Source organism: Aythya fuligula, chromosome 11 (assembly GCF_009819795.1).
Source record: "Aythya fuligula isolate bAytFul2 chromosome 11, bAytFul2.pri, whole genome shotgun sequence".
In the NCBI taxonomy this organism is placed as follows: Eukaryota; Metazoa; Chordata; class Aves; order Anseriformes; family Anatidae; genus Aythya; species Aythya fuligula.
This window is the reverse complement of record NC_045569.1, coordinates 14,658,213-14,684,918: the sequence shown is the minus strand read 5'-3', so window position 1 is coordinate 14,684,918 and position 26,706 is coordinate 14,658,213. Positions and strand designations below refer to the sequence as shown.

Sequence of the window (26,706 nt, the reverse complement as noted above, 5' to 3'; positions counted from 1 at the left end):
AATTAGCAGGCTGTGCCTTTTGGGATGTATGGGTTAGGAGATGTGAAAAACATCTCTGGTTCTTCCAGAGATAATTTGGTTCTTTTCCTGCCATGGTGAATTTGTTTTTCACAGTTGTCTCAGGACAGCTTTGCTCGTCACAGTTAACTTACCTATGCGTATGACCTTAGTGTCTTTGAATGACATGGAGGTTCTTAGAAAGCTAAAATATTAAATATTTTGATTAAATACTGTGAACATTACAACACTTGAAAATTTCTTGCAAAAACACAGGGTAAAACTGCATGGTAAAGCATTCAGAAGGCCTTTAGCATGTTTTAGATGAGATGCAAACTGAATGGGAGGTGGGAATCCCATAATGTGCTATGGTACTGAATTACTGGACTGATTATTGTGATGTTTGTTGAAGTCTTGCAATAACCCGCTCGTTGGGAAAGGCTCTGTTTTGCTGGGGTTGAGGGCTATAAAGCAGACAGAACAAGAACATGCAGCTTCTTGAGGGTCTCCCTGCAGGGTTTTTGTATCGTTAAAAACTTCAGCTCAACATGAACACGAGGGTTATAACTATACATGGAGGGTGCTGGAGGGAAACTGTCCCTCTCACTTCTGGCAATGAGCTGTGATGGGAAAACAGTTTTAAAGGGAACAGGCAGATGGCAGTATGTCTCCCTGATGGATTCAGAAACATCCATCTTCATCTCCTCAGGCTTCTCTAAGTTCTTAGTCCACCTGCAGAGCCAAGGGCTAGATGGAAACTTTCTGGCCTCTGCCTCTTACCTAACAGAAACTGATGCAAAATGTCCACTTAACAGGTGCATATCACTGCAAAGAGTAAGATTTGCCCTGACAGCCTCACTGGAGAGGGGAGGGAGGTGGGAAAGCACTCTGCACACTCATGGTTCATCCACAACAGGGAGGAAATGCTTGCACACCCAGCACAAGAGCAGAGGGACCTTGGTTCTCCTGTTTACCTGTACCTGAGCAGAAGTTGTTGATGGCCATGGAGGTGGTGAATAATGTTTAGGCTGCTCCTAAGAAAGTGCTGTATCTTTCTATCAGTGGAAGATACAGAGAAGATGTTTCACACCTAACTATCAGCCAGTTTCTCACTCCTGACTGTCTCTTTCTACGCAATCCAGAGTCATTTCCCCATCCTTGTATGCTGCTCTCCCACTTGCATGCCATCTGTGATACAGATAGCTATAGAGCAGTTTAGGCAGGGTGAGGCACAGCATCCATCCCACCGTCTCTTCTCTGTCCCAGGGTACACCTGTTACTTTTTCTAGCCTTGTTTTTCCTACTTCTCTCTACATCAGTCTTCATATCTTGCTTCAGTTCTGTCTTAAGCTAGAAGAGACCTGAGTAGCTCTCTTTTTCCCTGTAAGAATCGTGGGTGTGGATGGGACATACCCCAGCTAGAGCCTTTTTGAGAAGGGATAGAGGGTGAGGGAGCTATTTCTTTTGGTTACATCCTCTCATCCCCATTAAAGCAGGCATACTGCATTTTTGGGGAGCTGGAAGAACACTGGGCACCTGATACAGAAGTGTGGACAAACATGTCCCAGGGCTTGCATGCTGAAGGCAGTGTGATCACCGCTCAGCACCTGAAGCCACACGGTGGCGATGTTATTATAGGGAACCCTGCTCCCACCGGTGCTTAATCCAATATTTATTTTGGGTGAGTAATTTGTTTATCAGCAGGTTATTTTAATCTAATTTTGGTTGTATTTGTTATTCCTGACTATCTGTACTTCCCAGAATTAGTGGCTTGCATGTCTTTAAGGAAATTAGCTCGAGCAGATCTCAGAGGCATTTGCTCTGCTGATATTGAAGCAAAGGGTTAGGGCGATGGGCAGGGCCCTTGTTGCAATGCTTGCCTAGTAAAAATGTAGTGAGCAATTTAATGAGACAAATTGTGGTCACCCCCGATCATGCCTCTTCTATCAAGACAATTCTGTGCGCTAACGGTAGTTATTGCTGATGGTCTTCCCCTTCTTGCTGTATATTTTCCCTTCCTCCTTTTGTCATTTTTATCTTCTCTTCCCCTTTTCCCCCGAGCCTTTCATCTCTCACTTCCTACTGTTTCCACCTCGTTCTTCTGTCAACTAACCTTTTTTAACCTTTCACTCACTTTTTTTCTTTTTAATCAAAGCATAGGGATTATGTCTTATGGCTGGCAGGATAAAATAATCAGTGTCATTTTTTTCCTTTTATGCTAGCATCAAGTAGGGGCAAGTAACTGTGAGGAACAGAAAGCAATATTCTAGCACACAAGCATATTACAGTTTCTGAAAGGCCTGTACCCTCTGTCTGAATTCATAACGCTTTTCAACAGACTGACACAGGTCTTAGATCGTGAGTCAAGGTAGCCCAATGCTTAAACCATGTCGGTTCCTGTAGCTAACAGCACCCCATCAGTGACTTGCCTAGTATTTTGCTAGGTACCAATTTCTCACAATCAGTTTAAGACTTTGTTTTCCACCTGTGGATTCAGACTCCATTAGTAGTCTGGCCCCAAACCTATTACCACAATTTGTAGGATACCATGATCAGAGTTAAATTTGCAAATAGTTCATTTCATAACTTTCTAGAACAAGTTCTGTGCCTATGTTTTCTTCCTGAATTTCAGAATGCAGATAGTCTTGATTCTGTTTTTAAGCTGCTTTGAGAAGAGCCACTTGATGGGCAAAGAGGGAAATTGAACCTCCTTTAAATTCCTTTCTTCAGGATTCGCTGCTCGTTCATAGAGATGTTCCAGGCAAAAATCTACTCAGTGCCCGAGAGAAAAAAGCTTGCTTCAGCTCCCAGGGCATGGCAACTTTCCACTGTTTTGCTCCTGAGGGTGGGTATAATGGAGGTAAATTGACAAAAGCTGAACTAGTTAGTCTCTGACATCCTTAGTAGTGATTGCTTGCTGCCTGTGTCTTGGCGTAGGCAGTGTTTGTGCCCCTAGTGAAGATCAGGCTTCAGAAAATTCAGTGGCCAAATCTGGGGAAGCTTCCCAAACTCTAGCATCCTTAACTTGAACTCTTTCAAACCACTTTGAGGAAAAATCAACCTGAAAATTTTGAGCGTTTTTTTTTTTTCTGGCTTTCTGTTGGGTTACAACTGAACTGAATGAAACTGAAAAATAAAGGAGAAAAGAATCTTTTTAAAGGTCACTTTCCTTCTGGGGTTAGTTAAAAAAAATTCAGAAAGGGCTGACTTGCTTAATTTTTATATATGAATAATGCAACAAAGGCCAATTAGAGAAGAATCATGTCATGATACAATTTGCATGATTGCTGCTAAACTGGCCAGTATCTGGAGCTAAAAAAAAATCAGAGCAGAAAGAATTGATTGTTCTACTGATACTAAGCTCATCACTGATTCCTGGTCTAGGAGCAGACACGGTATTTATACTTCTTTGCAAATCCTGCCTCTACCTTTGTGCAAGTGCAATACCTCTGTTCCAAATGCTCCAGTGCATTCCATCTCGGGATGGTTGTGAAGCTTACAGGGCATAATTAGTTCCTGGCTTCTTAAAGAACTGAACCTAATGCTAGCTTCTTGCTAGAACTGCAGGAACTGTAAAACCCACTGGGTATGGACTCATCCCACCACTTGATGGGTGACTGGGTTTCTCTGAGGACCATAAATTTGATTTTCATAGGGAACCCTAATGTTTGTCTCCAGCAAAAGTGGTCTCACAATGACAGAATAGAATAGATGTTTTCACTTAGCTGTAGGAGGTATCTTGTGTCTTTTATTCCCAAGAGACAATATGTGGAGCAGAGTAGGGGAACTGGAGATTTTCTTACTCCTTTCACTCCCTTAGGGGCCGTGGGGTTAATCTAGCAGAGCATTTTTATCTCCAAACCGTAGCAATGTATGCTCTTGGCATAATGAATCAGCTGAGTGGCATCAACAAAGAGATTTAAATAGATAGACAGAAAGATAAATATCTCTTTGTTCTGCCTGGTAAGCAGTGCATTGCTCATCATATTTCAGGATGACTGTAATTCAGTTTTGTGATTAAATATACTGCATGTTTTCCAGTGGTCCTTGTGTTCCTGGCAAACACTTCAAAGGGGGCTGGAATACAAGGAAGGGCTTCAGATTTTTTTTTTTTTTTGACAGTCATAAGACTTATCTACTAGTTCCTTTCATAATTTTCTAATACAAGTTCAAACCCTGGCTTTAGAATCTGTCCTTGACCCTCAACACAAAATTAAAGTTCTTTCAAAACTGTGGATTTCTTTGTCATACAAGCCCCTTGTTAACCTTTGTGCATCTCTTTTTGGTATGTCCACATACTGGCTGTGCATCCGTGTTACATGCTCTTAGCTAACTGAACAGACCATTCAGGCCAGCTACTCTGTCACCACAACAGAACTATTTTCAATGGTTAGCAGCGCTGCCCTGGAAGCCAAAAGGGGATGACTAATTCTAGATGTGTGAGGAAATTAAGACCACAATGAGTGTCTTCGTATTGCCTGCCCAAATCTCAGTGGGTAGAATTGAACTCCTGTAAAGAAAACAGTATGTGAGTGGTAGGGTTGGGGAAGGTGGTGAAGGGATGCCGGAAGACAGACCAACCAACCATGAATTAAACTATGAAGTATCATGCCTGGGCACTTGTGAAAGTTGCCCAGAAGAAAAACTTCCATTTTGACTGAACATACTTGCCAAGCCCAAGAAGGTAATAGATTTTAATAAATAAATAAATAAAAATGAACTAAGCAAAAAGGGTCATAGGATGCTTTACCACTTACCACATGGATCGTGCATACTCGCTCCAGGAGGGGTGAGTTCTTGCTGTCTACAAATCTGTGCAGTGCTGCTTGTACCTGTATGATTCATTTCCACCATCTGTATTTGTGCCAGTATATAGACAGATACACAAGCAGGTGCATCCATAGATGGAGGCACCAACAGACAGACAGGTGGGGAGGCCTCCTTTCTCCATTCTGCCTTCTGGAGATCTTGGCATACTTCCTCCTTCATTTATTTGCTACTTTATTGACTATACAACTGAAAAAATCTGGAAGGAAAAAAACACTGAAAACACAGGAGAGCAGAAGAGAATCAATGGAATGAGACAAAGAAACAAAATGAATGCTTTCTTGCCCTTTCAGTTAAGTAATTCTCATTGCTTCTGATCAAAGTGCTGAGGGAGCCATTGTCCTGCTTCTCCCATCTCCTTGCAGAACAGACTGCCTCAGATACACTTTTCAAAGTGACTGTTTTGTTCTTAAAAGCGGTATGGAAAAAAATAAGGGAAACAAAACTGTCTTGCTCAGCTTTCTCTGTGCTTTTCATCCAATGATGAGGCTGATAAGCAATGGGACAGTTGTTTTCTGCCCCCCACAGAGCTAGAATCCAAATGTGAAATTTTGACCTGAAACAGAGGAAAACCTCACAAACACGCTTTCTATCTACAGGATATCTACGGTATCTATCTATCCTATCTACAATAGAATTCTATTTAACTTCCCCAAGCTGCTCTACGCATGATGCTTTCCAATATTTCCCTCAGCGTATTAACATTGACACAGAAAGCTTGGACATCAAGTGGTGAATGCCAGGAGCTGTAAATCCTTAAATATAGTCTAATTTCATCTGCCTCTGAACAGTTAAGGGAGGGTCTGAGCCTGATCTCTACTGTCCCTACCTTGCACTGCCTGACTCTTCTTGTCATGTTTTATATACTTATTGACTTTTACAGAGCTCTCTGAATAATTCTTCAAGGAAGATTGACTGATTTAAGGGGCAGGTCATCCTACAGGTTAGTAAACATGACAGCTGGTTGAGGATTAACAGGAAATCATGAATAAAATCATTGGGATTGATAAGGGATTCTCAAACAATTAAAGTGTTCTAGCAGAAAGTCAAATAGAAACAAGAAAAAGAATGAAGGTCAAAGGAAAAGGATGACCTACATGCTAACCACCACTGAGCCCCAAAATACAAGCTGTACTGGTAGAGAGAGTGTGAGAAGGTTAAAAGGGGGATATAGTGCTACAGAAGGATGTGGACCACAGTGTAGGTATCTGGCATAGCTGTGCATAAAGTACAAGAAAGGAATACCTGTGGGACCTGCAGGTCAGTGCAGTGGCATATCAACAGGATGGTGTGAAGATGCAAAGCAGGATTAAAATGAATTAGCAGGCTTTTGATGGTCTGGAACACTGTTTATTTCCTGCCTTGTGATGGCAAAGGTAAAGGAAAAAATGCAGGGTGAGACCAGGTAGGCCCCCCAATACCATCTTGAGTTAAAATTTGCTGATGTACCATGGCGAGAAAATTGAGATGTCTTCACATATCTTCCTTCTCCTTCCTGTTTTCATGTATCATCGCTGGGATTGAGTTCTGCTGCCTACTAGCTGCTTTCTGGTTATTCTCTCCATGGCTTCTCTTTCTACTGATTTTCTTCATCCAGAATCTTACCCCTTTACGTTTTCTCTTTTCCTGGCCTGTAAATCCTCACTGATGACTTTAATGTTCCAGGTGTGAGAGGTTCTGGCACTCTGTTTAATGAACTGGAAATGAATTGGAGCCTACTAGCCCTGGAGAATCCATACCAAGAGCCATCTGTTGTGAGCTGCAAATGCTGATCGGTATTCAAGGAGCTGAGCTCCAGTCTCACTCACATATGCTACCTGGCCCCTTGGTTGATTAGCGAGCTTCTGACAGCTTCTAATACATGTCACAGTGAAGAGTGTCAAGACCAGTTGGGAAAGTATGTTTAGGCAGGGTTGACTCGATTGAAGTGATTCTAGAGTCTGGTATGGCTTCACGTTTGTCCCGCGAGGCAGGGCAGGGGGTACTGTGGGTGAAGGGATGTGCTTTAGAGTAGTCATATGAAAGAATTTATGTTTTATCACAAGCTTTATAATCTTCTCTGAGCCCCATATCCTGAAGCTGCATGATTAAGGGAACTTCACATCTTTTCTCTTATATTTTTATAAAACTACTTTTTTTTTTTTTTTTTTTTTTTTTTTTTTTTTTTTTTAATATTGTCTCATCTTTATGAAGTAAAACCTTTAAACTGGATCTGAGCATTACTTTAAACTTTTTCAGAACCAGAAAGAAACAGAAAAGAAGCCAAACTGCTATTGCTCATGTTGGTGTTTTGTTAACTTTTAAATGCCGTGGGTTTTATCTAGCCTTATGATTTTAGGAGAAGGGCTATGATTTTCCAGCATCAACTGACTCATGGCTTTCACTATACGTGTATGTGTGGGAATGTAGTTAGAAAGTAAATATAATTTCACTGGCTGTGACAGTACAGCTACAGGACCTCTGTATCTATTGATCTCATCAATGTTTTCTGCCAGGACTCAAATACAGCACTATATGAAGACTATATGATCTGTTGTCAACTAATCTTATTGTTTAGCTTTTTTCAGTCCTCGGGATCTTCCTTAATTTTGCAAATGCTTATGGTGTTGTGATCTGGATTAGCTTGTTTAGCACTTGGAAGGAGATAAGAGCTCTGTGCCTATGCCAGCCCTGGTTTGCTTAAAGGAAAATCTTTGTTCTTTAGGGTTCTGAGCAACTGTTTCCACCTAGAAAGGAGATATTTCTGTCTAATTCCAGGAACTTAGCTTAACAAAGTAGAGATTTAAAAATGCTGTAAAAATACTTAACAAAGAACTGGATCTTAAACTCTAATAACACAACAAAATAATTAGCTGTGTCTATTAGGCAAGAAAGAGGAGCTGTAAAAATCTGAGTTTCTAAGCACTGAATAGCCATGTGGTTCTCAAATAAAATGAGTAGTCAAGAGAGTTTCAGCCCCTTCTTTCAGCCTTTCTTCTTTGATTTCAGAATCTAACAGCCGACGGGCAGTGAACAGAGGCTACCTGGGTGGATTGCTGAGACTCTATCAAGACTGGCATCAAAATGACATCTCCAACAACTACATCTATATTCGTAGGGGTCTCCTGCTCTGCCTAAAGCACATCACCAACATCCAGCTGGGCAGGGAGACTTTCCTTGGTTCCCGAGGTATGGAGATTCTCTTCACGAGTGTGCAGGTAAATGGTGCTCCTGTGCTGAAGTGAGATGGATTGTTCAGTTAGTGCTGGGTCCTGTCTCACAGTGTAGAATTTTATTGAAAACTAGACATTTCATCCTGCAGGGAGTGCTGGTCTTATTCTGGATTTCTAGAACATATATGAAAAAAAAAATGATAATGTCTAAATAAAAAGTATTGACAATTTTCAGACAAATGCAAATGTTTCAGTTTTCAATTAATTTTAATCTCTGCTGAGCCTCACAGAAATTGTAGTTCACTCTTTAATGATTTTTTTCCTTTTCCCTTGTGGATCCTGCTGTCTGCTTGGACAGCCTCTCCTGAAGTGCAGTGCAGAGTCTCCACAGAAGAGTTTTTGAGGTGTTATGTGACATGTTTCTTTCTGCGTATTCAGATGGATAACTGCACTGTATCACTTTTTCCGTGAAGGAATGTTGATTTAGTCAGACTCTTGTTAATGATGAACATAGAATCATTTAGGTTGGAGAAGACTTCTAAGATCATTAAATTCAGCTGTTAAACTTCCAAAATGCATGAGCTGCTTTTACAGAGGCCCAATTTTAATCTTGGGAAAGACGGTGTAGGTCTGTAAAGAAAAATGACATAGTCCCAAGGATGGGATCCCAGTAAGGTATAGAAAAGGTAGATTTAGAACATTAATGGTTTCCTCACAGTCTCTTGCCAACATACTTCTTTAGCCTCCTTTGGAGAAGTCCTGCACGGAGAATCCTCTAGTTCTTGACCCATGTGATTCCACAAGGAGTGTTTTCATTGTCATTCTCAATGGCCAGTGCATTATCTCCTTTCAGAACCATCACATACAGGATGAAAAACCTGTCCCTTTCTCTAGAAAATCCATTGCCTTGATATCCTGTGTATCTGCTCTTCCACTGTTTCTATTGCTATCGAAAACTATTCTCTTGTGACAAAGATACTTCTTACCAGCAGTAGATGATAGGATGGCAGGCTTTTTTTCCCACCTTCCCTTCAGGTGACCACAGTCAGCAGAGCTTGCAGGGAGTACAGAGACTTTTTATGGAGAGTCCCTGGTCTGCAGAAACTTCAGTAGGGTGCATGGCAATGGTTGCTTGAGGGTAGATGTCAGCTTATTCCCTCTCAAGTGCTTTCTACAGCCCTTGTTCCTTTCTGAGCTAACATCTCCTGATAGCTCAGCCTAGGAGCAACACCACAAAAAGTGCAAACATGGGGTCACATTGGACGAATAACAGGAAATGACATACTAAGTATCCAGTGAACACTGAGAACACTAATCCTTCCCAAGGTTAGAAGTGGAGCGGAAATGAGAGCTTCAGGGGCCCCCAGTTACTCTTTTCTACTGTGTGCTAATAGGTTGATCTTGCAGGCGGAATTACCAAGGTTAATAGATTCAAAGCTCAACCATCCTTCCTTTCATCTTTGGCATATTGTCAGTCTTACAGTGTCTCTCCAAGATGTGAGGCATCAGGAGGAGTCTGGCAGCCATATGAGATGTCACTCATGTTCTTCTTTACTCCATACTCCCCTCTGTATTCCTGATATTATCTGTTAGAATCATTCTCTTTTGCCTTAGTGTAATATTGAAGACTTTTTTTTTTTTTTTTTTTTTTTTGCATATATCACATATATGTCATAGTATCTTGTAAGAACATTATAGCTTCAAAGGTGGAAAGATTAACTGCAGATGCTGAAAAGCAGATCCTGTGGATTTGTGGATTCAGGTTAGCTTTACATGAGGTTTCAGAGCTAAGGATTCACTATGTTTCCTCATTCACAACATTCCACTACAAAGTAAATGGGATAGTTTGCACACATACAAAGCAAACGGCTTTCTATTTCTCAGTTGTCAAAATAAAAAATGCTTTCTAATACAGTGATGCAACACTTTGCAGTCACCCGTAAACCATGTTATCTTGGAATCTCAGAGCAATTTATGATCAGTAATGAAAGCAGTCCCACAGATTCCCTGTAAGGTATCTGGAGGCTTGTTTGCATTTGTAAGTTAATTTGCTATAAAGAAAAATTACTTTCAAACAGTATTCTTGAATAACTCCACGTGTGGAAATTCATTGTCAGTATGAACGTCTTGCTCTTGACTATCTCAATTCACTTTGAAATAAGTAAAGATGGCTAGCCCAAGGCAGTCATTTACAGTCTTGTATTCTACTAAAAAACAGAACATTTTTAGTTAGTAAGATATGTCTTGTAAACTATATAGTATAGTAAACCATAGTCAAGATTTATTCTGTTTAGACAAACTTTTCTTCTCTTTCAACAATGAGCAAACTAAGGTGCCCAAGCACCATATGAAAGAGTGAATAAATTGAAGAACTGGAAGTAGAAACCATTTCCCCTTGGTCTTTCTCTTTAGCCACAGTAGGACTTTCATTGGAGATGCTTTCAAAATTGTCTATTCTCTCACCCTTGTTCATAACAGCCAGAGATCTAGAAAAATGTATTAAGATTCTTGTAGTGAGTCTTGTAAGCATGTCAGCTTTAGATGATTTTTCTAGTCTCCCTACAGGAATCCTGGTTAATCCCACTGAATCTTTTAATGCTGTTCAATCATACATGAGAAAACAGAATAAAATCCTGGAGAAAAAAAAATAAAAAATCAACACAGAAATTTTCCTGTTCTTGCTTATTAAGAAGCACTTTGTTTTTCTGGCCCATTCCTTGCTCTGCTGAGTTCTTCTTCTCTAGCCAGTGTCCTAACTATAGTCTGTGAGACAGTGGCCCAAAGTGTCTGCTCTGCCCTTTTGTCTGTTCCACTTAACTGTGCTGAAGGGAGGTGAACACTTTTAAATGATATTAGAACTTATTTTAATATTTCTTTTTTGCCTTATAGCACATTCATGCTGTTTGAATTACATTCCTGTTCTGGTGGGCTAAACTGTAGCTCCAACTTGATAAAGATATCAGCATGCTCATAACCATGGTACAAGCTGTGAATTTCAGAAAGATGCTACATAGATTCATCAATCTGATGGAAGCTGTATAGATACAATAGATACGCTATACTGGGGGGAAATATAAATGGTTTTCTGAGTAGTGCTCCTACCAGTTTTAAGCTTCCATACCCACCCCCAACCTCAAAAAAAATAATAATAATGGAAAAAAAAAAAAAAAACACACAAGAAAAAGATGAAAACATATCACTAATGCATGTTCCAATCCAAATAATGTCTCTGGGAGATCATATGCAGTAGGCAGGATGATAGTAAGAAGCAACCAGTTCTTAACATTGGTTTCCTTTGGTTCACAGGACTGTTTATCTTGCAAAAATCTGGATCCTATCGTAACCACTGTGACTCAGATTCTAAGAAAGTGCTACCCCAAGGAGCCTCTGCCTGTGGTGTCAGTAAAATGTTCCTATTCCTTCCCTCTTCCTGGGAATGTCAAGACTGAATCTCCGTGTGTGGGATTTGAAGGTAAATTGCTGAAGGGTGAGTTTGGTAGGAGGAAAAGGAGCATGACATGAGAATTAAATGTGGGATCTGGGGAAGGGATTCTTGGCAGCATAGTCCTGAGTTTTGTGATTAAAATTAGTCTGGTGGCCTACAGTGGCGCTCAGCAGGGATGAAACCAATTCCACGTCTTCTTGAGGTTTGGAGATTCTGTTAGGAGAATAAATCAGAGAAGATTAAAAGGACCAAGGGAAATAAAATAAACTATTCTATGATCCAAAATAATAACAGAACAGATAGGGTATGGCAGAGGCTGGAAATGTCATTGCTCCATAACAACAACAGAGAGGGAAGAAATGGTATCTGTGCATGACTGTGGGGATAATGCTGCCCTGCAACTATTTCAGGAAAGAATTGTGGGAAGTATGATCCTTTTTCCTTTCTAAAACACAAGCAGATAGCAGGCAAATTGCTTGGGTAAATGATATATTTCAGCACTTGATGAAAATAAGAACTTGGGCACAGGCGGGACAGCCACTCCACAGAAACAGAGACGCAAACTCCATGATACACACAAACAATTTCTCTGTTGTTTTCAGTTTCACATGGAAGATGCTCAGATACTATAATGATGATAACAGTAAAACACCCTAATCTAGATAACATGGATTAAGACCATCCTGTAATATCATTGCAGCCAAGCAGAAAATCTCTATTGCTTTCTAATATGAGTTGGATCCATATTGTGGTGATATTTGTCATGGTTTTGAAAGGCAGTACTTGATTCCAAGAGAACAGAGCTTTAAAAACAGGGAGATTTAGTGCCAAATTCATTTATACTAGATTAACAAATGGGATCTGCTTTAATCAGGGTTGTGATGGGTTATAGTTGGAAGGCATGTGAGCCACGCGTGCGAGAGACTGCTCATATTTCTCTGGAGGGCCTGAGAGGGATATTAGATTGAACCCTTTTGGCTCTACCCCTTTTGTACTTCTGCAGATGACTGTGAAAGTGATGGAGAGGAAGAGGTAGAGAAAGACCTGGATAAAGGCGACGTGGAGAGTAAGGAGGAAGTAGGTATATAAACAACAATTTCCTTTATTATCCGTATACTGCAAAATAAAATGTTTCATTGTCTATTTTGATATCCGGACAGACCATATAAGCAGAGAATGTAGATATGTACATAGTCTCATAAGTACACTATGAATAATAGAAGAAGAATACTTGAAGGAAGAGAAAGGACTGCCTTTCACTGAAGAGCCCCCAAATATTTATTGTATTAATTGCCAGGCTTGTGACTCCAGGTACAGGTTTGGTGACTTCTCTGTTCCTGAGACTGCCCAGTGACAGTTAGTATCACATGCACAGTCAGGCATAAATGAGTGATCTTTGATTTCAATAAGTGTACATCATCCTCAGCAGAGGATAAATGAATTATCACCCAGGAAAGACTAACCTTCTTTTTCTTCCCATATCAGAGCATATTTGTTGTATTCACCTATCCTAAGAAAAATGTTAAATGTTTTAAGTCACACCTGGGGCATTTGAACTTAGATTCCTTCTTTATTTGCTGCTGCACAAAAAAAAAAATAAAATAAAATGAAATACTCAATACTTACTTTGCCCTTTGCGCTCTTTGACATGGCCTAACTGGCAAAAACAACAAAAAACCACCATCAGCTGAGGATGAGCACAAAGTTTTTGTTCCGAAGATACATACAGGCTCATACACAAATGTGAATTAACGAATGCTGCTAGTAAGTCTTGTCCACAGAAAGTGTTTGGGGAAGGAAAACAAAAGAAATGAAGTTGCAAATGAAATGAAGTCTAATTAAATGTGATTGAGACTTCTGTGGAAGAGTTTTATCATTAGTTGCTCTCTTTTTCTCTTCAAGCATTAAACTGATATGTCACCCACTGAGAAAAGTAAAACAGAAACAAAATAAAACAAAGCAATACTATTACTTCACACCATAGTGTCCTAACTTTCCTCTCTGTTATTATCTATATATTAGAGGTTGTCAAGATGCTCACTAGGAATAAGGTTCATTGTGAATTTATCTCCTTCTTTAATTAGTTATTCATTCAGAAACAGAGCCTATATGCCTCTCTTCTGTTTCATTATTCACAAGGATTTACTGAGTAGAAGTGAGCAGTTTTGTTTGTTTTTGCCTAAGTTTACTCTGACTGAGTTTTAAGTACTATTTGTTGGGTGTGCTAGTCATACATCTCCCATGACAAATCTTTCTAAAGGGAAAACAAGAAGGGAATGAATAATGAACTTTCAGATCACCTTTTTGTATGAGATATAATTTGCACAGTGTTTCCTGGTACTAAGATAGCTTACAAACATGTTTGTGGCTAGCCACGCATACTGGGTAATACCAAACAAGCAAACTTGGCTCTACATTTCCAGCAGTGACTGTTCATGCAATTCTACAAAAATCAAAATTATCACCTCAAAAACAGATCTACATCAAGTTTGAAGTTTTTTTCTGTATTATGTTGTTGATGATAAATCCTTCTGAACTGACCTCAGATACTCTGACCTGAGATGCTCAGAGGCTCTCACTGCCCTTTCAACTATGCCCAAAAAACAGTTCAAACTGCTCTGAAATACAGCTGTGGCTCGGGGTTTGAAACACCGTAGATGTTTTTGCATTCAGGAAAAAAATAAAAAAAAAATGAACATGGTAACAGCTTCAGAAAACAGTTTATTTATCAGGAGTGAATAAATTCTTTGCTAGCATTTGGTGGTGCACACTTACTAATGCATGCTGAATTATTAAAATAATGTTGTATTGTAATGACCATTCGATAATGTCATGTCTCCATCCTTCATTCTTGCCTCATCTTTCCCTGGTTACTTATGCAAAAATGGAATGCTTGGCACAGCTTCTTTTTGGTTCTGGAATCTGATATGGAGGTGGTTGCACATCAATTTGATCCTCTACGGTTGCTTTTGAATGTGAAAGTTTCAGATACAATTCTTATCCGTGCTTTACTGATAACTACCTAAAAGTGTTTTTTCATATATAAAAATAAAAATTAAAAAAAAAAACAAAAAAACAAAAAACAAAACACAAACAAAACAGAGTATAGAAAATGGATTGGACAAGAATTTTAAAGATTGTTATTAATAGAATTGAGATAGGAACATAAAATATGAGTAATTGGTTCCTGCAAACTCGGTGATGCTGAGGTGGGCCCTTCTGTTTGATCAGTAGGTGCTCAGAGACACCATTTGTTTATCTAAATAAAAGGTAGAAGTATCAAGCTTTCTAATTTCACTGGTAGCCTGGGAGGCCATTTCATTCCTTTGATATATTTGGGGAATTTTCTTGGTGAATATATATATATATTTAAATTATCGTTTCTCTAAAATATTACCATTTATCTCTGGAATAATATACTTGGTTTTCACAACATAAAAAGAATGGTTGATATGCTTGAAAAGAATTAGTCAGTTGGTGTCTCTTATTTTGGAACCTCAAGCTGAGCTGCTTATAAATAGGTTCAAATTTAAGTGAGTGGGTCTTACATACTTTTTAAAAACTGTTTTTTTTTTTTTTTTTTTTTTTTTTTTTTTTTTTAACAGTACTTCTAGGTAAGTAATTGAATATTAAAACATCAAATTCCTCTTTTTCACCATCTAGCCTCTCCTCTTGTCCCACTATTTTCCATTCCATAAACTGACTTCAACAACCTTCATGAGTAGGCCGGAATGGTTGTAACACATATACCATTAGAAACAGAGAATGCAGAATAATACTTTTACAGTTGTTTTGTGGGACATGTTCAATATATGTACTTTTTAAATTCTGTGTTTATAGGATTATGACTTGGAGACAGATGTTAACAAATTGAGGTCAAGGCCAGTACTTGACCGGCCAGAGGAAGAGCTTGGACAATACGAAGCGATGTGCCTAGAACTTTTCCATAATTTTCAGGTACAATTACAACATGACTTCCTTTACTTCTGAATATTCAAGAGGTTAAGAAATACTTGAAAGGGAGTAATAACAAGAGAGAACCAGAAGACTATTGCAAAAGGAAACCTGGGTGTCTCATGGGACTGGAGAAAAAAAATAAAATAGAAAAAAATAAGACTTTTTGTTGCAGCTTATTGGCGTGAATCAAGACTGATAGAAAGGGAGTGATGTTGTTTAGTGCACATTTGGCTGGATATGGATTAACTAAGTGCTACTGAATCAATTGCCACATGAGAAATCTGTCAGATAATAATTTGTATCTTTGCTGGCAATTTCAACAGCAATATCAAGATCAGAATGAGATGTGGAAAATAAACGCTGTCAACTAGCGGTTTGAAGGAAGTGATGGAGAAGATTGCATTGCCACTGAATGAAATGCACAGTTCAAATCATTGCTCTATTGCAGTTTGGGACAAGAAATGAAGAAGGGTGTTGCACTTGTTAAAAGTCTCAGAGAATTTAGGAGAGTTCAAAGCTGGGATTCAAATATGAAGCTGGGAAGGGCCATTGTCTTAATATATCACCTGTACACATGATGCTGTCACATTTATTATGACCATAAGTAACTAAATAGGTTTAAATTATACTCTTGCGTAAAGGCAGGGGTGGAGTTTTGCATGACAGATCAACCTCCTTTAGCCTGCTGTAACAAAGGCAGCCTTTTGTGAATTATCTTCCCTAATTTGTTAGAATAATTGGTTTTGGTTGGAGATGACTCATCTAGATGACTCAGTCTGATCCTCTTTATATTCTGAGGACTACTGCTGATACAGCTTTGTGGATAGTGAAATTCTGGCAGGTGGTCCATTGGCTGAGTTTATTTTGGATGTCTTATTGGATAAGTACAGTTCTGGGAGATTTGTAAATATTTTCTTTCTTCCTTGAAGCGATTCCTCTAGAAAGAGGAACAATCTGTCTTTAGTTTCTTTTAATTTCTTCTGCTTTTTAAATTTAAAGGAGCTTCAATCAGAGTCTGAAGAAGACAAGAGCTTGGAGGACAGGACTGAGAATCTTCCCTCCACTCCTTCTCATTTCATTCCAAGTGACAATTCTGTGAAACATCCAAACTACAGATGGAGGAACCAAAGTGCCACAGAGGCAGGACCAGATCCAGGAGAGAAGAATTTCAAAGTTCCACTGCAGAGCTGGACAAACAAAGAGAAATGCAGACGGGATATGATTGATGAAGAGAGAGACATAGAAGCAATCCAAAATACAGACTCCCGTGAAGAGGAAAATCCAGCCAAGAGTCATGTGTTTACTCTCCGCCCTCTCCCAAAAGAGGCTGCTTGGTACAAAAAAACATTTAACCCTGAAAGTGAGGCTTCAACTGATTCTAGTCATGGAGAGAAGCTCGAGACCTCAGACATGGTGACAAACCTGCTGGAGGAGCACCAAGAGAACATCCCATTCCATAACCCTCACTTCTATGTAGCCAGGGCAAAATGTATCAAGTCCATACCAGCATACAAAGACTTGGCATTCCCTGATTTCTGGGGTCACCAGCCACCGCCTTGTGGCAAACCCATGTTGGAGCGACAGTATGGGGTTCAAAGGTGATTGTGCTTTAATATAATTAGGTTTTGACTGTCATATTTCTGAATTTCTTAGGAAGTTATAGAACAAATTTTGGACCATTTGCCACAAAGAGATAGGCCACAGAGCAGGATGCTTTCATTTAGATTTTATTCTTGAAGAAAGGAAATTTGTTCTCCACAAATGAGAACAAGTTTACTTTAGAAAGACAGAAGACTGTGCCCTTTCAGGATACTTTTTTTAAAAAATATATTTATTTTTTACTTTCAGTCTTCTAATCCAGCGGCTTTTAGTGCTTGCAACAAAAGGTTCCCTCTCATTCTTTGAGGAAAAATCCTTTCAGTCACCTTAAACCTGTGTGTCTATGTCAAGTTGTTCTTGGGGAGCTTCCTGTCTACCCTTTTGCTGCTGTGTCCCTCCTCGCTGAGTCTCTTGCTCTCTGCTTGCTTCATGGGGTGCTCCAGAAGCTGCTTCTCCTCTTCTTGCACATATACCTGTTTGTGGTGAGTGTGTAAGTAATGACTCTTCTGGAAAGTCCTCTGTAAGCCAGAGAGAGCAGCAGCTTGAACAAGGCAAGTAGGTTGCTTTCCTTCCCTGCTGCGCAGTATTCTAGGAAAAGACAACATATATGGCATGCAACATACAGCAAGAATGAAAACAAGACTTCACTCTGGCACATTGCTAGAGGTTTCTGTTGTTCTCATGTCATTTCAAGTTACAATGGAGGGGAAAGCCGTGTTTTGAAGCTGTGCTGAGAAAGAAAATTCTTCCTATAACAACTTTTTTTTTTTTTTTTTTTTTTTTTTTTTTTTCTGTTCCATGTGTGGTTGCATGCAATGACTTTACATTTCTTTTTAGCAGCATAGAGATTTATTACCAAACAACAGACACTGACCATACAGGGCTCTTAGCTAAACTTCAAAGTTGATCAACAGTAACCAAATGGAATTTGTGAAGACTACTAATTTCTGACCTCTAGAGAGAGAATTCTTTCTGCTGAAAATATAAAATCTAAAAGTCTTATTTAGAGGCAATTCATTCTACCATCTCCTTGCACTGTTGCTCTAAAAACTTTGTTTTTATGCTTATAATAACACGTGTAACCATACAGCTGAAATGGAAATCATCGTATCATGCTTCAGGGCATAACATGATTGCTGCAAAGGTCAGAAAGTACTTCTGGCGTTTCACGTCTAAACTTCTTTTGGAATCAGAGAACCTCAGTTTAATAAAGAGTAGAAATTAGCCTCATTTGGAGTCAAGATTCATGGTGATACAGCCTGCTAGGTCTATAGCTTACAGAAGGTATTTTCTCATGGGGCAAGGCTAGCCAGTTGGAAGATTGAGATTGACTGGGAAGAACTGGGGATAAATCAGACTTGACAGAATACTGCAGAGAATAAAAATTGTACAGAATCAGTCATTTAATCCAAAAGGAAACTTGTGATAATGGGAATGGAGTAGGAGCTTTCTCCTGGTTAAATAAATACAGATGATGTTCACCTGGAATTAGCAAATGGAAATCCTCTTTCTTACCAGTCCTTCAGAAGAATTTCCTAAGCCTCTTCATATTTCTTCTAGAAGATTACCATATACTGAGACTTCTCACTATGTCCTTATAATTCTTTTTATTTTATTTTTATTTTTTTTGTAGGGACAAAGTACTGGATGACGTTCGCCGCTTAATCCAGCCGTGTGATGTGATAGGCAGAACTGTTTATGATCTAGATGAGCCCAGGTGGGTAACATAAAAGCTCAGTACACGGTTTACTTGGTTTACCTCAGATAAAGGTATACAAGAAATGACCTAGGAGGTAAAATCCAACAGGAAATATCTACTGGAGGAGTAGGTTCCTGATACATGGTCCTGTGGAAACAATTTATTTTGGAAGGCCAGTGAATTGGTCCAAGAGAGCCTCAAAACTTTTTTGACAAACTAAGAAAATCAAAAAAACAAAGGGACTCCATGGTGCCCTTGGATATGTCTTCATTGCCTGTGCTGAGTTAGAGAAGACACACAGGTTAACGCTTGGAATTGTAGCTATGAATCCAGACAGTCTACCCCCACCCTGAAGTGACACCTAGGCTGAACTGACTTTCTGCTGAGTGCATTTGAGCATCTGTACTGCTAGTGTCACAGGCTGTAAATGTACCCTGAAAGGTGGGACACATTTAAAGGCTTCTGAAAACATACATCAGAGTTGTGTTCAACCCTGAGCAACAGAATTGTGAAGTTGTTCAAGATGATTATAAGGGTTTCTAAACTTTAGGAGAAGGAAACTGTATAGATGTGGGAAGAGTAAATGGAAAGCTTGCATAGAGCTGCCTTGTGTAATTAATGAACTAATGGGAAGCTAATGAACTAATAAGTCAGCTATGAAAGTAACTGAAATAAAGAAAGTAAATAAGAACTGGGACAAAAGTGAGCATTGGGAAAGGAAAATGATATGAGATTTAGTATTACAAAGCAAGATTAGAGGATGCTGCATTGAATGGAAAGATTATGGATTTGCTCATCTCTTGCTACTTCGAAGGGTCTTGCTTATTAACAAAAATTTACAAATTCTTGTACTAGCATACAACGGGTGCTGGTGAGGGCTTGTCTTTGAAGCAACCTGCTATAGTTATTCTTGCTTTGATTTACTGCAGTCACTCAAGCCCAGGTGCTCCAGGCTGTCTGACGTTCTTCTCCAAGTTTGAATCGGGAAACCTTCGCAAAGCCATCCAAGTGCGTGAGTAAGTACTCCTTCAGTGGCTGTGTCCCAGCCAGCCTTTGTGCTGTGTCCACAGAATGAAATGCTGTAGTTTTGCTGGGTTCTGAAAAGATCAGCTAGGGAAGTAAGTTTTATGATGCAGAGGTTATGACGCCTGCCAACACTTAGATGTTCTGAAAGAAAAAGAAGTAAGAAAGTAGAGCCCAGGAAGTTTTTGTGTGACTGAAATATGATGAATATTTCATGATGACTTTGGGTGCTGGTGGTTCGATGGAGCTCTTTGACACTTACAATTTATTAGTGAGTTTGTTTATACGGCCTGCTCTCCTTGACAGGTTCGGTGGCAGATTGGGGTGTTCATGGACACTGTTTCTTTGTCTTCCTTAACAGGTTTGAATATGACTTAATTATGAATGCAGATGTGAACAGCAACCAGCATCACCAGTGGTTCTACTTTGAAGTCCGTGACATGAAATTAGCAGTTCCCTATCGCTTCAACATTATCAACTGTGAGAAGTTCAATAGCCAGTTTAATTATGGTATGAGTCTTTGGGGAATTGGGATACTCTTCTGTTCACATTAATATCTTTTTCATGATGTAAAGGCTTCAAAATTTCCATGTCTATAAGTAAAAGGGAGACTTTAAGTTTCATTTTACTTGCCCTGAAATCCACTGAAAGAGTTATTTTACATTTGACAAAGAACATTTCTGTATCCTCAAGAGGACCGAGGAGTGAATTGAGTATTGAGAGACGATTTGTAGAAAAAATATTCATTGTTCTGTGTTTAGTGACCAGAACTGAGAAAGAATGGCACTGGCATTGGGATAGGAGAGAGAGAAGGTCTGCTGAGATTGAACGAGCAGAATAGGACTGGAGAGCTCTTTTAAGATTTAAATAAATGAGGGTAATGCTCAAATATCCATGATTACTTGGGTTTATCCAGAAAGACTTCTCTGTCTTCAAACATCATGAAACCTTTGCTGATTTAAAAAATAAATAATAAATAAAAAATAATCAATAACTAGCTGTCTTTGAGCTTCTTTCATAGTCCATAGTTAAGGAGAAAGGTTGCATTGCTTAGAAATAGGCAGGGCAAATCCCAGCTTTCAATGCCTGTTTTAGCAGAGAAATTATTTCATCTGTATGAAGATTGTGGATTGAATTCTGAGCTGGCATAGGCTGTTTTTAAAATTTGTTTCCATGGAGCTGTGTTAATTTACACCAGCTCAAGACCTGACTCAGAATGTTCAATAAGTCTTTAATATCAGACTGTGCATTCCTCTGAAGCTCTGTGGATACATCTTTCAGCATTACAAGGGGAACTCTCTCAGGATCAATGTACCTAAAACAAATAGCACTGGGAGCTGGAATGACTTGTCACTTGTATTTGTGAAACTGTCTGGATGAATGGCATAATGAATTATAAGGCATTTACTCTTTAGCCCTAAGGGCTGGAGTTCAAGTATTCACATAGATCCCAAATGAAAACAATTTTTTTGTTGTCATCTTATTCTGCTTCCCTAAATTACCACCATTAAAAGTGCCGTGTCTGGTAGCAGCCTGAATATGAAGTACTTTGGGGTCTTTCCCATTGCAAAACCCACTGCCACCTTCAATACAGCCACTGGTGGCTCCATAGCTAAAGATTCTGGCTTGTATCAGTGGAAGGTTGCTTGTTAATCTGCTATTTTGGCTGTTGTCAGCATTTATCACCTCATTTTGTATATCTGAAATTGGACATGACTTGCACATTGAAGCGTATAATGAAAAATACATATTTGGAAGAAAAATATGGAAATACCATCCAATGTAATGAAGTTACGCCTTGGCTTGGTTTTGTATAGCTTGTTAAGGCATTTCTTCTGTGGTTTGATTCTGTTGCTTTGAGAAGGTACTCAGGCTCTAGCTTATCTGGCATGGCTGAACAAGGCTTACTGCCTTATCCAGCACATGCACAATATTTACACAGACTGTGGGTACAAGATATTGCTTTACTGTTAGATTTCCTTGATGCTTGCCTGTGCTAATGCCCATACCGTAAGACTAGGAGCTTCCAGTCATGATTTTGTAATGGGTGTCAATACCTTACAGCTCCTGGTCACTAGTCTATTTTCCTCCCTTCCCTTTTGATCTCAGTTAGATGGCACTATCTGATTCTCACACCAGCAAAAAAAGGATATTTCATGAAACAGTTGTGATGATGAGCAAAGCAAGTCAGGAAATATGGCATCCAACTCCTTCCTTCCTTAATTTTCCACCAACAAATTCTACCTTGGAAATATTGATATTGTTCTCAGAAGCCTGATTTGTATTTTAAAACTGAATGTTTCCATGAAGAAAAGCTGGCTGTCTTTTTGGACTGAATTAAGATGGTAGACCACTATCAATCATTGCTCTGAGGCAGTTCAGTGTGTATGTGCCTTTGTGCTCAGAGAAGGGCAGGAGCTGGAATTTGGAATGCTTAGGGCATTGTAGATCTTGAGCCTCGTATTCCTTGTCTAACGAACTGGGCTTCTGGGCAGGTTTGTGTCTCCCACAGCTCACTGTGGCCCATGTCCTGGAACCAAATGCAGGATTGCTTATGTACGTGGCTCTGGTTCAGGAAACAGCAATTGAGAGGTTGCTCCCAGCTGTATGCTAGCTAGTGCTACCCCACAGCCAAAGGTGAGCTGGAAAGGCTTTGTTGCCAGTACACTTGCCAGCTCTTAAAGCTCTGGGGAGATTAACAGAGAAACCTAAATAAAGAAAGGAAACTAAATGGATGCTTATGGAAATACATCATCAGGATGAATGACTTTCATGTACCACCTCCTCATGGCACAAGAACACTCAAGAGAAGGGTTGTGCACCATGTTGTTGATGTGCATAAATATCTGACAGAAGTTATCTGTAAGGGTGTGTTTTGCCCTCTCTAAATTGTGTTTTCCTAGAGGAGTCATCAGTGCCACTGCTGGGTGTAGCTGTGGCTGTGGTGGGGCCTGCGGCAGAACCAAGAGGAACTGATCTGGGGCGGCCTGGTCTCTCTCGCGCTTTCCACACCTTGCTGGGGGCACCTAGTGCAGAGAGTTTCACTGGTGTACTGAACCAGTAACAGGGCAGGAAGGTGTGTGAAAGAATTTGATAGAAAAACAGCTTGCAAATGGGCTGGCATCATGGAGCTGGGAATAAATGTGTGCAAAGTTCGGACAGAGCCTCATACCCTGGGGCCCTGAAGTGGTAATGTTTTGGAGGTCAGGAAGAAGTCATCTTCCGATATAATATGGTACAAAGACAGATGCTATCATTATCAGCATTTATAACGTAACCAGTATTATTTAGGTCTAATGGAAAGTTTAAAATCATACTCTAGGACAGTTAGTTTTGCTTGCTGCTTTCTGAAGGTGTGTTACTAGGTGCACCACAGGCCTCTAATGTTGTGGCAGGCTTAAGGATTCAATAATGATGCAGCCAAGCATGAAATACTGGACTAGCCAAATCACTGATCTGTTTGATATGTTGATTCTTATTCTTTTCTTTTCTCCCTTCTTCTGTTTGCTTGTAAACAGAGCAGCTTGAAGTTCTCCTCTGCAAAGGCCAGCGGGATAATTTATTTTCTAATGAACTCCATTCAGCTCACTTCTGGCAGTGTTTTTTGTACTGACATGGCTGCATCAGAACCAAGCATGGGGTTTAGGGAAATGTATTTACTTTGCATAAGCTATTTGCAGAGAGCATAGACAAAATAATGATACTTCTTGTTTTCCCTTTTCCTCTCCATCCTTGCCTTTTCCAGCCAGGGAGGTCATGTCATTTGAAACTATCTTGTTTTATGCAGGAATGCAGCTCGTTATGTATTCGGTGAAGGAAGCTCTCCTGGGCAGGCCTCGCTGGCTTCGAGCAGGGCATGATATCAGCTACTACAAGTAAGTGCATTTTTGATGAATAATTTGTAGCTTCCCTTCTCCTCAGTTCCCCTCCTGTTAACCATATTGATATCGTTAACCTTTGACCACTAGTGCCACGTTTCAAATGTCTCTAAATTAATGTTAGTTCTATGTGTTATGTGCCTCCAACTTCAGGAAACACCTAAAAGTGAGATCTCTAAATTAGATGCCTGAAGAGAAACAAGGCACATGCAGAATTCTCTTCTCTAGAAGGAAGACACCTTTTCTTGATAGCACAAACAATAGCGATTAGCCTTACCCACTGCCATATGGGAACTTTTATCTTTGTCTCAGGGGTCAGAAAACAGGGGTGTAAAGCAGTTCTGACAAGCTTAGGGCTGATGCTTACATAAACTGCCTGAGTCTCAGGCTGTTTCTGCAATTTTCCAGAGTCTCTGAAAAATGCTAAATCAGTCTCATCTTCAACTTATATTTGACCTGGAGCTTGATTCATGTGAGATTCTCTCACCTAAGTATTTCATTTCCACATGGCAAACTGATCCCATATACATACATCCTGGTTATTACAGTCAAAGAAGAGAAGTGCAGGACTTAGTTTCAGTAGGTTGAATGAACACTTTTTATTTTTCTCAAAGCTTCTAAAATGTCATCCACAACGCTTACTAATTATTTTGCCAGTGAAGATTGAATGGGCTTTCAGGACTAGGATAAATGGTATGTTTTGTGTTAGTCTCGACAGAGTTGAAGGTTAGGGGACAAAATAGAACAAGCATGAAAATTATAGGGGTGAGTAAGGTGTTTGGTTGGGTACCTGTGTGTGTCTCGGGATGATGTAGCCTGGGGCAAGGCAAGCAGGAAGAAGAGCCCTCTGCAGGAAAGAAGTGGTCATAAATTGGGATTGAACTGGTAGAGCGTTATGGGTCAAATTCACATACCTTGTAATAAAATGCTGCAGCATTTGGGGTTAATTAACTAGTTTATCCTGGCTTTAACTATCATGATCTGAAAGCTGGGACTGAGAGTGCCTGAGTGACAAGCCTTCCTGTTTTTTTTTTTTTTTTTTTAATTCCCCTATTGTTTTTTTTTATTAGTGATGCCTGTTCACCAATTTGCATCACAAAAATGCCTCACTGTCTCAGCAGTCTGTGGGTGGTGTATTAGGCAACATATAAACAAAAGAAAAGCCTGATCCTCGCCCCAGATACCTTGTGGTTAAAATATAGGGCTTGGGCTACCAAGTAACTACAGACTGAGAAAAGCATGAAAACTGAAGGACATTAACACAATTAATAACAATAACTGTCTGTGGCAAGATAAGTAGTGCTCTTAGGACAGAACTGAATTCTTTCCATGCTGTAAACTATATGAATTTCTTCATGAGCTCATGTGATAAAGCTGATTTTAGAAACTGAAGTGAGATAATGGGCTTTCTCCTTATAAGAAGTTGTATTTTTGTTGTAGCTAAAATTTTTGCTGTAAATGTTAGAGATGGCTATGTTCACAAATGGATTTGATGAGACAATAATCCCCTACAATGACAGAGGGCTGGCTTCCAGAGGTAGCAGAGCCTCAAATTTGTGTTGCTAAAGAGGGAGGAGAGGGGGAAAAAAATCTTGGTTGTAATCTCTTTTCTTTTGAGGGACAAGATGTGTGTCTAAGGATGAGATTATCCTCTTTCAACCTGGCATGTTGTTCACAACAATGAGTTGCAATTTCATTTTATTCCAAATACTCCTTACTAACTTTATTCACCTGACCTTTTTGACCTCTGGAGGTGTTCTCTCAAGAGCTAGCGTACTGTGGTGCAGCGACTTCCCTTTGCATGCCTGTAACCTCTGACTTTGAGCATTGGCTTTTGGATGCATGACAGAATGGGCAACATCAGCAGTTGCAGGTTGGGCAAACTTTACATGCTGATTACCATAGCAATGGTTTCTCATATCATTAACAAGATGGCTATTGTGTAGTGATTAAACCAGCAGCTGACTTCCAAGATTAAGCCATGATTGTACAATTAAGCAAGTAATCAGATTCTTGTTCACAATATGAGAGAGAATGGAGTCTTATTGATTTGGTGTTTTCTAACTCTACACTGGATTATATGTCAACATGTTCATTTAGGGAAACTGCTCATTGTCCCATCTACTCTTTATTCCAGGTTTTCACATAGTCTTGTATGCACAAGCGTACATATCTGTACACATGCACTCTCACTTCTGAAATTCTAATAATTTTGTTTTAGTGATTAACAAAGAGGTTCCCACTCAAGAGAAATTGTACTATGGCAGGGAATATAAAGGAGGTATGTATATGGTTGCTCAAATTATGGTTTCCAGTTGGGATTGCTGTAGTGATACCACGCTGCTTGTGTTTTTGTGAAAGCAGCTCACTTCAGTTCTATTTACTCTAGTCACGTGTATCCTGGGGGAGAGCCTGGCAGATTTTGAAGGAACCTCATCTAATTACTTTTACCAGGGGTTATTCATGATTTTGGAATGCCCTTAACTACTTTTGCTGCACAGCTGTGATTGAGAGCAACCTCTGAGCTGAAGGACAGTGGGAGGAAAGGCACATTCTCGGGATGTCTGGGTGATGCACGTTGGCTGATCTCTTCTGGCATTCATCTTCACTGAAGATGGGATAGTTCACTCATAAAGATGAATGTTGTGGCACAGCTCTGTCACTGCGTACCTTTCTCATATGTCTCATGAGAGAGTTTTTATGTTACAGAGAATATTAGCAGTGCTCTTGTCAAAAGGAAGCTGAGTGACACTTCTGCTCTCCTTTATTGCCTCTCCATGAAGTGACAGGATACACCCATGATAAACAGAGTTGCAGTTACTATAAGATCATCTAATTCACTTGCTGTCTTGGCAGCTTTTATGCACTGAATAATATTCCTTTCCAGCAAATTATTTAAGGAACAATGGCAACATGCTGAATTGGAGACAATGTGCTTGTGCCTTTTGGTTTCATGGCTCATTCTAGGCATATTATCTAACCTCCAGCTTTTCCAGACAATAGTCAGTTCACAGATAGTAATGAGGTACATGGAGTGTTTTGTTCGCACATCACCAAAAAAAACTTTGCTATTTGGTGATCACAGTGGTGTCAGAACGAGGTCTTTTTTTTCTCTTCAGCATCTTTGTG

General features: G+C 39.6%; 1 protein-coding gene across 1 annotated transcript in view; it reads left to right on the top strand.

Annotated features, from left to right (window-relative positions):
- The window catches only part of AGBL1 (ATP/GTP binding protein like 1), a 265,954-nt gene that overhangs the window by 28,212 nt on the left and 211,036 nt on the right, over nucleotides 1-26,706 (top strand). Inside the window, exons 7-15 of the mRNA XM_032195002.1 lie at nucleotides 7,813-8,021; nucleotides 11,283-11,448; nucleotides 12,425-12,498; nucleotides 15,262-15,378; nucleotides 16,378-16,976; nucleotides 18,611-18,694; nucleotides 19,606-19,692; nucleotides 20,061-20,209; nucleotides 23,487-23,574. Coding sequence (XP_032050893.1) covers nucleotides 7,813-8,021; nucleotides 11,283-11,448; nucleotides 12,425-12,498; nucleotides 15,262-15,378; nucleotides 16,378-16,976; nucleotides 18,611-18,694; nucleotides 19,606-19,692; nucleotides 20,061-20,209; nucleotides 23,487-23,574 — 1,573 coding nt within the window. The remainder of the gene's footprint in view (nucleotides 1-7,812; nucleotides 8,022-11,282; nucleotides 11,449-12,424; nucleotides 12,499-15,261; nucleotides 15,379-16,377; nucleotides 16,977-18,610; nucleotides 18,695-19,605; nucleotides 19,693-20,060; nucleotides 20,210-23,486; nucleotides 23,575-26,706) is intronic.